The sequence below is a fragment of the Antechinus flavipes genome, chromosome 6 (assembly GCF_016432865.1).
Source record: "Antechinus flavipes isolate AdamAnt ecotype Samford, QLD, Australia chromosome 6, AdamAnt_v2, whole genome shotgun sequence".
In the NCBI taxonomy this organism is placed as follows: Eukaryota; Metazoa; Chordata; class Mammalia; order Dasyuromorphia; family Dasyuridae; genus Antechinus; species Antechinus flavipes.
Genome location: NC_067403.1, coordinates 184,157,569 through 184,171,201, shown reverse-complemented (window position 1 = coordinate 184,171,201; position 13,633 = coordinate 184,157,569). Strand labels below are relative to the sequence as shown.

Sequence of the window (13,633 nt, the reverse complement as noted above, 5' to 3'; positions counted from 1 at the left end):
CCATAATAATAGAAAGCCTTGAGAGTATTTTCTTAAGCATGTACAGTTATAATTTAGCAAGGCACTGAGATAGGGAAACTCAGAAACCCAATACATGGACAGGATTTCTATTGACATTTCTATTTATAAAATATTTTGGCTTTCTCCAAAACTATAGATGTACTATACTAAAATCTTAATTTAAAAGTACACTTTCACTGTGTGAGGCATATGGTGAATAAAGCAAATGATCACTATATGGCAAACTATATTTATCAGTGATAAATCACTGATGATACAAACTGAAAAGTCAGTCAGAACCCTAGAAGTTCCCATTTTAATGGGAAAGAAATAATAGGAGGGAGGGTTTCTACTATATGTCAGATAGGAAGTTCCCCTGGTCCTTGGGATGCAACAGCAGAGAAAATGTGGTGCCTCATATTTCATGTCATTTCCACTTACATATTATTATTGATTTTTGATGTTACAAGACCACTGACTTTGGTGCTGTAAGAGTTTTCTTCATTGAGTCTTTGGAAGCTGTGACTGGAACAGTTGTGGCCCTGCCTGAGCAATAGTCAGGTGGCTACATCCACCTCCCTGTGAGCTACTTCTTAGGATGAGGCCTGAGGGCACTAAGCTGCTTGAAGCCTGGCTGCCAGTTCACCAAGGGAGATGGTAGCTAAGGCTGTGGTTTGACTTGGCTGCCCTGTGCTGCCTCCTGCCTCCCTGTCAGGATGTCTGGCTTTTCAGCTAGCCTGAGTTGTGTGCCCTGGAAGTGATAGTTGGTGAGGATGACTGGTCCCTTCTCAACAGAAGCTCTCTCTCCAGATAATGGCTGTGAGGGCTGGGCTGGAAGCAGCGACGGGGGTCTGCCAATGCTTCCACTCCCAGGGTTCCAGTGCCTGTCTGCCTGTTGATGGCAGTTGGTTAGCAGTTATTGCTGGTGGTAATGAGGAAGGTGGGCCCCTTTTCCGTGATAATTTATGGCTATGGGGGGAGGGGGTTGAGTTGGAAGCAGGTCAGTAGACTTTAATTTGGCTCCTTAATATTTCAGGGAAACCAGTGTAACCCATGACCTGTCCATACCTTCTTCCTCACTCTTTATATATTACTGGCCCATCTCCTGTGCTACCACCATGCTTCCAGTTTACACAGGTTTGTAATCTTTGTGGTATCCTTGACTCTTCTTTTTCATTCATTCTACATAGCTAATCACTGAGAGAGTAGTTTTGGTTGAAAGCCTGGTCCTTAAGAAAGAAATCTAACCAGTAAATGCCAACATATCTTGGGCTTCAACCATCCAAAAAAACAAAGTTTTTAAGAGCTTCTATAGATAAGGGTATATGATACCCTATGTGGAAGGAAGGAGTTTCCCAACTGACCAGTTCCAGTTGGGTCACCAGCAGAGCAGCTCTACTCACAGATTGTGGGCTTATGGTTTGTCCTTTGTTCTTGAAGGGGACCATCCATGACATCAGGAAGGCAACATCATGACACGCAAGTGAATTAGATTTAAGTGAGGGAAGATTGGGCACCTGCCTCTCTTCCCCTCTAGGGCCATCTGGGTCCAGTGGCCAGAAATGGATCAGGATGACTGGCCTGACCAAGCTCCAGTTGGTCAATGTTTGAGTCCTAATTGACTCAGTGAATGTAAATAGCAAGAAATTGGTCAGAGACCTTGAAATCTTAACCTCTTCGAATTATTTATATTTTTGGGCATGGTGAAACAGGCCATTCTTTGCCGAAATTGCTACCTGTCCTTAATCACTGAATGGATGCAGCCTCAGTCAAACTGAGACTTGTTAAAAACCTGAGCTTAAAAAAGGCCAGTGTCTCCCACTACATCCAGGGCTGTTTCCAGTCATCCTTATCTATGTCTGGCCACTGGACCTAGATGGCTCTGGAGGGTGACCTTGCACAATTCTCCCTTATTTAATGCAATTCACTTGCCCTGTCCTGGCTGCACCTCCCTGGTGTCATGATCCTCTTCAGTTATGAAGGATGAACAACAACAACATAGCTCATCAGTTATCAGACTTTGCCTGTCTTCACAACTTCTCTCTTTTTGCTCTTGGGGATAAAATTTGATCTATGACAATTCTCATCAGTTGTCATTGAAACAAGACTTTTTTTGTGAATATTTGTTGATAATTCTGAAAATATTAGAAACATTTCTTTTAAAATATAATTAATAATATTAGGATAGCACCGTAGCGACTTCTTAACAATTCTATCTCCCCGGAGGGACAATTAAGAGAAGCTCCAAATGAATTATTAAAATGAAACAACACTGAGCTCCTCTTTTGCATAAACAATGTAACTGAAACAAGGACTGCCCTAGTCCTTCTTTCATTCGATGACAGTGCAAAGAAATTGGGCGAGGGCCAGTGTACCCTGGATCCAGATCAATCTAAAGCAAGAATTAGTTCTAGTAAGTTAATAGAATGTAGATGTTAAAGTGAAAATAGAAAGAATTCACTGTTTGCTACCTGACAAAAGTCTGAAATTAAACACACTGAAAAATGTCCTTGTGTACATTCAGATTTTCATTTATGATAAAATATTACAAAAGACCAGGAAGAAAGAAAAACAAGGGACCAAGGACTGGATTCAGGAATATATAAGACTTAGTAATAGCTAATTTGAAGAAAAGGAAATCTTGTATTGTTGCCAGAAGTCAATTGAAAAAAGGCTTACAAATGAAGGAAACTTAGCTTGTGCCTAATTTTACCCCATTTTGCAAGGGAGAAAATGTACTTTTAATGAAGACTTCAAAGCATTTTTGTTTATGTAGGATTCCATAGAATCTTTGAAATGCAAACTTAATGCATAAGAAAAATTTCAACAGTTAACATTCTTTAAACATTTTGAAAAGTCCAAGGTGCTAAGAATTTACCTCATAATGAAGAGAAAGAAAATCATTCATTATTCCTTGAAAACATACTGGCTTGAAGAACCAAAGAAGCTTGGGATCTACATAAATTTTATGCTGTTATGTTTGATTTAAGAGAATTGAGAAAAAAAGGAAGGGAAAGTAATATTTTAGGAAAGAAATAAGGAAGAAGGTATACCTTAATATTTTTCCTAAATGGGACGTAATAGATCACAATATATGTCTAACATAATTAACTACTATATAACTTAATATTAAAATCAATATAGTAGTATTGAGGATAGGGAGAGAGAAAACTACAGATTGGAGGGAGGATTGTCTTGAGCAAAATAAATAATCTGTGGAGGATGAAAATTTTTTTAAAAAGAAGTTTAGTTCTGGATGGATTGAAGAAGAGAGATAGGACAAAGAAATGAAATCCAAGAAAAATATAGTTAATAATTATAATCATGAATGTGAATTGTTGTATCCATCCCTAAAATGGAAAAAGCAGCCAATAGCCTTTTAAATAATTGGAGATGGTTACCGAGTTTTTATTTTTTCAAACAAAACATCTTCAGATCATTTAACCAATCTGAGCTGAAAGCCCTTCATCTTTCTGATTGCTTTCTTCTGGATCCTTGCCACTTTATCATGTCTTAAACTGTCACACCAATACCTGAACATGATATTCCAGATATTATCTAAACAGGACAGAAAGCAATTGCCTTCTGATTCCTAGAAACTGTTCTTTTTTCATTGTACCTTACAATTTGATAGCTTTTTGCCTGTCACATCATGTTGCTGCCCCATCAAGCTTCAAAACACCCGGTATTTTTCTGAGCAATTACTCTCTTATTGTGCTGTCCCTATCTTATACTTGTAAGGTTGAGTTTTTGTACTCAAGCTTAAAAACTTTATATTTATCTCTGCTTTAGCCCGGAAGTTTTTAATTTGGGAACTGTAAACTTGTGTTTATTTTTGTCTTACATTTTGATAACTTTGTTTCAGTATTATTGTTTTCCTTTGCAATTCTATGTATTTTATTTCATACTTTCAAAAACATTTTTCTGTGAAGGCCTTTATAGGTCTCATCTCTCTGCCAAAGAGGTTCATGAAACAAAAATAGAGTAAGAATCCTAACTCATACCTATCCTTTAGCCTTTAGACTCTCTCATCAGGTGTTAGTGTTGTTCTATCCCTAACACATGTATGTGATCTTCACATTTGATGAGCATGACATTTCTCCACTATTAAAAAATACAGGACCAGGCACAATTCCCCAAGGGACAATCTACAGGAAATTGACATGAATCATTAAGACCTACTCTTTCATCATGGCCATCTAATTTGTATTCTCATCTAATCTGTATTTCTCCATTTTTTTTCATAACAATAGTAGGATATACTTTCTGAAGCTTTGCTCAAATACAGATGAACTACATCTACTAGTTTAATAATAAATAATTCTTTAAGTCATGTGAATTATGAATATAAATAAATTCCAGTTTAAATGGAGATTCAATAACATAATTCTAAGACATTTGTGGGCAAAAGAACAAATTACAGACACAAATAATTTTATCAGAGAACATTATAATAATGAGATAAACTACTAAAACTTAATGGGATGCAAATAAAACTACTTATAGGAAAATTTATATCTAAACACATCTTTAGCAAAAGAGAAGAGATCAATAATCGATGCATTCAGTTTATAAAAGCAATCAGTAATTCAAAAGGTTCCCCAAAATGAATTTGGAAAGTAAGATTAAATTGCAAACAAAAATCTTTGATTTTAAAAATAAAACTATTCAGTTCATTTAAAACCTAACAAAAAAAGAAAAACTATTAGTTAATGTATTTTTTTGAGCTGAGAGTAAATCTTCACCACTAGACTAAAAAAAAATAAAAAACAGATGAAGAGAATGCCAATTAAATTATTAGAAGTTATTTTACCCCAATATATGCCAGCAAAACCATTAACTTCAAGAGTCAGATGAATACTAGATATAAAGAAATTAAGCAGTTTCAAAACAAGAAAGTGAACAGGTTATAAGTTAACTCCCAGTGGAAAAAGCATCACAGACATTTCAAATATTATAATCAATCAGCATTTATTAAGTGATTAATAAATCAGCAAGATAGATTTGCAAGAAACATTGAATATTTTAAAGATGCTTAACTTCAATATTGTACAGATTTGATGGAAAAGCCATTCTATCAAATTCTTTTTATGAAATACATATGATCTGGATATTTACACTGGAGAGATATAAAGCAGAGGAAGAAAACTATATACTGATGAATATTGAAAATTTTGAATAAAATATTTAGTGCTATAGGAACATGTTCAAAAGGTCATTGCATCAGTAATGGTTCAATATTAAAAACAATATGAGTATAATAGATCATATTAATAACAATAAAATTACTTCAATAGATGAAGTCTTTTTTACAAAATTCAGTATTTATGTAAAAAGCACTTAAATAGGAATAAATACACTTTTCTTTAAAAGTATAAACAAAACTTAACAAAGTAATAAAGTTATCTCTAATGGAGAAAGACTAGAGGACTTTTTGGTAGGATCAATAGGAAAGTAAGAATGCCTACTATCATTCAGTAAATATAATATGCTTCTCTTTGTGCTTATTATAGCAATATCTGTGAAAAATAGTTTCAGTGACTATACATTGGCTGTAAAAATCAAATTATTACTATTTGCAGATTACAATGCTTTTACTTAGAGAATCTCACGTTAAACTAAAAATTAGGTAACATAATAAAACTTCATTTAAGGATCAAAATATGAAGTTATTTCATAAAATGATTCATTAGTATTTCTGAATATTTTAAACAAAATCTGGTAGGAAGAGCTAGAAAAAGAAATATCAAGTAATTATTATAACTAATTAGACTATAAAGAACTTGAGGACAGGGGGCTGTCTTCTGACTTTTTATATCCCTAGCTTGGCCTAGTGCTTAGCAATAGTAGGAGTTAATAAATGCTGCTTGATTTATTTATAAAGTATATAAAATGTAGTAGATATGAAATATCTACCAATACATACTTACAACTAGTAGGAATGCAACTGTAAAATAGCAGCTTTTACAAAAATAAAGGAAATAATAATTGGAGATTAAGTAGTTGTTTATGGTGGACCTTTCTAATAAGAATAATTACATTACCTAAATAAACTGATAGATTTGATTTAATTCTAATCATACTATCAAAAAGTTATTTTATATATTTTGATAAAATGGTAAGAATTTATCTAAAAAAACAAAAAGTCAGGAAAGGAAATAATGAGAAAGAAATTAAGGATATTTAGCTATGCAAAATCTCATCAAAATAGTACTACTTAAGAAAAGAAAATTGATCAGTATAAGGTCAAATAAGACTAGAAGTGGTAGAACATAGTAGCATATATAATATTTGATAAAAACACAGGGACACAAAAATCTGTGGTAAGGAATCTGTTTTAATTGTTGGGGGAATGGAAAAAGAGCCTGGGAAAAGTTGTGATTGGAACAGCACTTTATGGCACATACCACATTATTCTCTAAATGGACATATGACTTAAATTAGGAAAAGAGAAAAGGATATAGAAACTGTGAATTCATTGATAATAGGGTTAAATTCTCTGGTGAGATTAAATTTCATTTACCAATGCAGGAACAGCAACTTCTCTACAGTTTATAGCCTTAGAAAGTGCCATTAGAATAGAGCACTAAGAGGTTAATTAACTTTTTCAATTTCTGTCAGAAGCCAGAACTGGACTAAAATCTTTCTGGCTTCGAGGTTAGCTCATTATTCGATAGAATAAAGAGCCAACATTCAAGATTTCTTGGGGTGGAAATTAAACTCCCAACTGAGAGTCTCTGCCTGGGTTCTCATCTCAGCTCTGCTCCAAGAAACTGTGTTTACATCCCAGTTCTGTTCTACGGTGCCTGGATTCTCATCACGTCTCTGCTTCATGTGGCCTGGATTTTCATCTCAGTTCTGTTGCATGCAGCTTGGCTCCTCATCTGAGCTCTGCTTTGTACTACCTGGGTTCCTTTGAGAAATGCAACTCTCTCTGCCAGATGTTAGCAACTGTGTGATGCTCTGTGACTCAACTTGTTTTTTTGGAATCCACAATGACAAACCTGAAATGCCTGTGGATCAGTGATACATGCTATTGGGGGAGAGGTGGACATCAAATATGAAGACCTCTTGGTGGTTCCCTATCATGACTTAACTGACTTTGGACTTAGCAGTGGTTCTGGAAGTCAAGCTGCTTTGTTAAAGCACATTGTGAATGTGCTGCATGTTAACTTGATCAGTTTCCAAGCTAGTGAGTGGAGTAGTCATTTAAATCAGAACATCCCAGATTTAGAGCTCCCTTGAGCCACCCCATTCCAAATTGAGGAACATGCAGATTAAATGATTTGCCAAGTTAACAAGATAGGATTTGAACTCAGGTCTTTTTTCCACCCAACCCAGTACTCTTTCTCTCATGCTGGCTTAGAGCTGAAAAATGGGCATCGATATCATAGAAGGAAAGGGGGATCTAGAGGCTGGTTATGCTCTGAGAAAATAAATTATTATAAAGATTAGATTTGATCAATATGCATACAGAGATCAGCATGGATTATAAATTAGATACATGGTATAAAGTAGGTAAGACCTTGTTGGTATGGAATGCTTTTAACATTTTCATCATACTTTACAAATAAGATCTCATTTTATCCTGGTGATGTTATGTTTGCTTTACATTTGAAGAAATTACGTCTCAGATTAAGCAGATTTCATAAGGCTTCACTGGAGGTTACTTAAAAGGACTAAAAATAAATGCAAAATTTCCTGACTTGCTGCTGCTCAATTATCCCCTTATGGTGGATTATGGTGGAAAGAAAATTCACATTTTTGTCTTAGTAATATTATATATGGTGTTGTAGCAGTTCTTTTGTGTGTTGACCTTAGTTCAAAGAAAATAAATTTGAAAGACTGTACTCATATCATGTCACCAAATTGTGAGGTAGGAATTCTGAAAGAAATAACCTTGAGAAACGAGCAGAAATATGCCTTGCATAAAGTGCTATTATAGTAATTAAATTTTTTCTTAGTAAATGAATGGAGGTGCTGCTGACACAAAGAAGCTTTTAATTAAAAAAAAAAAGTTCTGACATTTTATAAAAAGGGTTTAAAACATTTGATCCTTTTTATTACCCTGCTAATTTTAAGCAGTGAATTCTTTAATAACCTCATTCCAGTGTTACTGTAGGCAGAAATCAGCTTTGACAGAAACTCCCTTTTCCTATTTTATGTATGTTGAACCTGTTGATATAGAAGTACATGAACACTGAATGATATACCATATAGTAAATTTATTTAGAGAGTCTGCCAGTTAACTCCTTGACATAGTGGATGACTTATCATCATCCACATTATCAGCACCCAATCCTCCATACCTAGTTCTTAGGGACTCCTTGTCCCCTCCCTTACCTTCTTTTTGCTACAGTACCTGATACTCCCATGTAAACAGTCCTGTAAACAGGTATGTAGAAGGTGATGTACTTATAAATTTGAGTACTTTTGTTTTTAAGAGGAACTTGTAGGATAAAGTTATCAAAGATGATTTAGTTCAGGATATAGAACTTGAACAATGATTACAATTTCAGCGGAAGGTAAAAGGGTTTTTAGAGTAGGAGAAAAACATGCTCAGAGATGTAATGTATTTTTGAAACAGAGAGAAGACCTAACTAATTCATTAAAGGCTAATAGGAAATATGTAGCTTTGTTTTGCAAAGTCATTTATAAATATCTCATTCGATGTCTCAGAAACCCCATTTTACATTGAGGAGACTGAGGCAAACAGGATCATAGAACCATTAAATAACCGTGGCCAGATTGATCTTCCTGACTCCAGGCTCAGTACTCTTATCTGCTGCACCACCCAGGTGCCTCGTCTTGAAAGCCAACTAGAGGAATTTAGACCTGATGTGGTAGGCTGCTTTATTCCTGAAGTAAAACAATCCCTAGGTCCCTGATCTAGAGTTTTTGAAAGGACCCAATCCAATATCTTATTTAAAAAAGGAGAAAACTGAAAACAAAGAGGTTAAGTGCCACACCCAAATTCACATATGTCTTTAGGATCAAGTGAGGTTTGAATCCTGGTTGTCTGACTCCAGAGAACTTTTTCCAACATACCACCCACTCTCATCAGAACTTTTCCTGAATGGTCCCTTCAGAGAGTTGCACTGAATATAGCAGTAATCTGATACCCTTTTGACATGGGGAATTTTGGAGAATAAGAAAAATTATGCCCCTATCAGAATCATATTCTTCCTCAGGCCATAAGGACAGATTCTCTTAGTCAATCTGTAATATGAGACTCTCCTCCCAGCAGTGAAGTGAGTCTGTTCCACTTGCTTAACCTGATTAGGTCCAGTCATTCTAACATACAAAGGGTTCATTTTGGAAGAGAAGCCCCCAAATGTTCTCCATAGCAGTCAGACTTTGTTTTTCTGATAAAGATTCCACTTCTCAAATATATAGAGAACTTGAGTCAAATTTATTTTTAAGAAAAAAAATTGCTATTCCTTATCGAAAGGATATGAATAGGCAGTTTTCAGACAAAGTAAGCAGAGCTATCTATAATTATATGAAAAAAATGCCCTAAATCACTATTAAAGAAAAGCAAATTAAAGCAACTGAGCTACCACCCTACATGTATCAAATTGGCTAGTATGACAGAAAAAGAAAATGACAAATGTTGGAGTTGGGGGAAAACTAATGCATTATTAGTGAAGCTGTATACTGAGTTAACCATTCTGTAGAGCAAAGGGCTATAAAACCATGCATACCTTTTGACCAAGGAATACCACTACTAGATTTATACTCCAGAGAGATTTGGGGGGTGGGAGGGAAGAGACTTATTTGTACAAAAATATCCATAGCAGCTCTTTAGTGGTAGCAAAGAATTGAAAATTGAGGAATGGTTGAACAAGTTGTATATGATTTTGATGGAATACTATTGTGCTATAAGAAATAATGAGCAGGATGCTCTTAGGAAAAATTTAAGACTTGACTTACAGGAACAATGCAAAGTAAAATGAGCAGAAGCACATGTACATTGTACATGCACATTGTACACAGTAACAGCAATATTGTATGATTTTCAATTGTGAATAATTTAGCTATTCTCAGTAATACAATGATCTGACACAATTCCAAAGGACTCTAGATGAAAAATGCTATTCACTTCCAAAGAACTAATGGAGGCTGAAGATCGGAGCATACTTTTCTTTATTTTTCTTGGGTCTTTTTGTCTTGTTTTCTTTTACAACATGACTAATACGGAAATATGTTTTACGTGACTACATATGTAAACTATATCAAATTGCTTGCCTTTTCAAATGAGAAAGGAGAGAGGCAATAAGAAAAAAAAGATTTGTTTTAAAGGATGCTAAAAATTGTTTTTATATGTAATGGAAAAAATAAATCATTTTAAAAAAAGGAAAATGTGTTTTTAAGACAGCTTTGGTATATTTTGTAAAATTATATCTAGGAAGATATACTACCCACTATTGGAGTGAAAAGATATTTGTTTAAAAGAATAAATAAAACATAGGCTTGACTAGGGAAGGGTTAAGACAAAGAGGATTCATAACTCCAGCAGGTAACACCATCAAAAAGGAAAGAAGAGCTACTAAAATATAAAAATTTTTCTCTTCTTGTTAGCATCCTTATGTCTCAGCAGGTTGACAATCTCATTGTTGTTGGACTTTTGAATGTTTACTTACTGGTACACAGATCTTATTTGTTTTTTTTTTTTCATTTCCCAGTCTACTCCTTTACACCTGGCTGCAGGCTATAATCGTGTCCGGATAGTCCAGCTTCTCCTTCAGCACGGTGCTGATGTACACGCCAAAGACAAAGGGTATGTGATGTGAACCCAGTGTTCATATCCTGAAGATTGTGGGCATAGCTTCCTAGATGGGGCCTCAAAATAGTGGGGGGTGCTATGTTGTGTGGGTGCCATCTCCATGTAATTTCACTAGACTCAAGATTGTTATCCTTATTTCATCTTATCTCCTCTCCCTTATCTAATATGCCTCTGACCAAGAAGCCATCCTCCACACGTACCAAGTGGTCATATAGAGACAGGCTTGCTAGTTGTCATCAAGCCACAAGGAAACTCTTGCCATGTGCCTGGGCACTATGTGGAATAGCACTGAGAGTTCCAAGGGCATTAAAGCAAAGAGACAAAATTTTTAAAAAGAAAATGTCCTTTTTAAGGACTTAAGTATCTTAGGGTACTTCACCAGTAGAGCAGGTTTGAATGGGATTTTTAGCACCTCATTTGATGAATTGTCATTGCCTTAGTGGAATGAACCACAGTGTTTTAAAAACATATTGTGTCTGGTCAGTGTTTGTTTTTCAGATTCCTAACAGAGTGTTTTTGTTTTGTTTTGTTTTTGTTTTTTTGCTCTCTTAATTGTTTTTTGTCATTTGATTTCTTCACTCAGTGGACTTGTGCCTCTGCATAATGCATGTTCATATGGACATTATGAAGTCACTGAATTGCTTTTAAAGGTAAGAGAATTAGAATGCATTGCTACTTTGTCTTTGACAGTTTTAATTAAGAGATGTAAAGTTTGAATAAAGTTAAAAATAACTTGTATATACTATGTCCCCATGTATTTTCTAATGAAATTTTATCACTAGACATTTTGAAGTTCTAACCATTTTTTTAATTAAAAAATTTAAATAAAAAAATTAAAAACATAGCCTCAAATTATTTTGTACTTTATAATTCTTTGGATAAAGTTTTTTTCATTGATTTATTTTCTCTTCTTCCCTGCCTTTCCCCTCTGTTGGGGGGAAAAAAAAAGAAAAGAAAAATAAAACTTGTAACAAATTGCAGTCAGGCTTGCCATTTGGGAGAGGGAGTGGAGGGAGGGACGAGAAAAATTGGAACAGAAGTGAGTGCAAGGGATAATGTAAAAAATTACCCCGGCATGGGTTCTGTCAATAAAAAGTTATTTAAAAAAAAAAATTCAGAGAGAACTGATAGAATTTGGAATACAGGTAAGATAAAGGAGGTACACAGGGAGGAAAGAAAATTTGGAACTCAAAATTTTATATTTATAAAAAAAACATTAAAAGGGTGGTTTTTGTTTGGTGTTTTTTTTTTTTTTTTTCTTTAAGAGCAGTTCAGTCTTGGTTGAATCGGATTTGTACATGAAGTTGTCCTTTTTGGCTTAGCCAGGAAGTACAAATACTTAAATCCAGAATTACTCTATTTTGAAATGACATAGATTAATGGAGAAGAAAAGGTTTCTTCCTTCTTTACCTCTGCTTAACCTCACTCTTTTCCTAGATAATTTAATTTGGATTCTATCCTCCCTTTCTTTCCAACTTAGTAGATCAGAGTCCTAAAACTGTGAAATTGAAGTGAAGGATTGCTGGATAAAGTTGAGCAAAGTTGTTGACAAAACAAAAAGACCCCCTTTTGGAGTCCAGAGATCAAATTAAATGTCTTCTGTTTCAGATATTAGGCTATTTAAAAAGAAAAAAAAAAACAAATTGCAGTCAGACAACATACATTCCCACATTGGCCATGCCCCAAATCTGCCTTCTCTTGGAAAGGTGGCTAGTGTGCTTTGTTATTGCGATTATGGCTTGATCAGAGCCATTTCTGATGGCTGGTTTGATATTTATCAGAGCTTTCAATTTGTCTTTCCTATATTGCCATAATTGTATTAACTATTCTTATTGCAGTAACATTTCACAGTTGTATTTCAGGCTTATCATTTATAGCGAAATAAACTTGTCCCTAAGCTGCTCACTAATCTGCAGCCTCTCTCTCTCTCCCCATTCTAGCACGGAGCTTGTGTCAATGCTATGGATCTCTGGCAGTTCACCCCTCTCCATGAGGCTGCCTCCAAGAATCGTGTGGAAGTTTGTTCTTTGCTGCTTAGTCATGGAGCTGACCCCACATTGGTCAATTGTCATGGCAAAAGTGCTGTGGACATGGCTCCTACACCTGAGTTGCGGGAGAGGCTCACATGTATGTATCTCAGTTCTCTTCAGTTCAGCCTGTATTGGCTCTTGTCACCTCACTTACCTCACTTCTTGTTGGGTATCTATATCCTGAATGGTCCTTCTGATTCTCATCTGTCTAGTTGTTTTATACTTCTTATCACAAGTTTTGGTCCTTATATTCTTCATATTTATTACACTCATGTCTACAGGGAGAGTTTGTGAGCATCTCTGAAAGGGGAACATTTGAAATCCATATATTCAAGATTATATTTTGCACAAGTTTTTGGAGCTTGAGCTCTTGATTTTTAGGCATTTTTAATCTTGACTGTTTACCTTTTGGTCAATGAATGTGGCTATCTTATCAGAAGGTGTTTATTGAAAACAAGTATCTCAGCACATCTTACCCTGACATATTTATGAAGCAAAATATAAGTGGATTACACAGATTATACTGATGGAGTGAATTTATGTGATGGCATTTTGGAATGGTGTGTAAGTATAACTGACTGTGGAGAGTCCTAAATATCATTAGCTTTTCTAAGGCTACAGATTTAGCATTACTCTTAGCCTCCCCTTTTCTCTCCTTCCCTCCATATATTCTCTCCATATTCTATGGTATTTGATGCTATTTTAAACCAGGCATACTTAACTTAGAGGGCTGTGGACTTCAAGGGATGATTTATAGGGGGTTCATGACTTTGAATGGTGGAAGAAAAATACGTCTTTGTTTTTACATTTAACTTTA

At 35.0% G+C, this 13,633-nt stretch overlaps 1 protein-coding gene across 2 annotated transcripts in view; it reads left to right on the top strand.

The window, feature by feature from the left end:
- TNKS (tankyrase) overlaps positions 1–13,633 on the top strand; it is a 236,336-nt gene that overhangs the window by 150,556 nt on the left and 72,147 nt on the right. For both annotated transcript variants that reach the window (XM_051963916.1, XM_051963917.1), the window contains exons 6-8: positions 10,686–10,780; positions 11,370–11,436; positions 12,727–12,913. In XM_051963916.1, the coding sequence (XP_051819876.1) occupies positions 10,686–10,780; positions 11,370–11,436; positions 12,727–12,913 (349 nt within the window). The remainder of the gene's footprint in view (positions 1–10,685; positions 10,781–11,369; positions 11,437–12,726; positions 12,914–13,633) is intronic.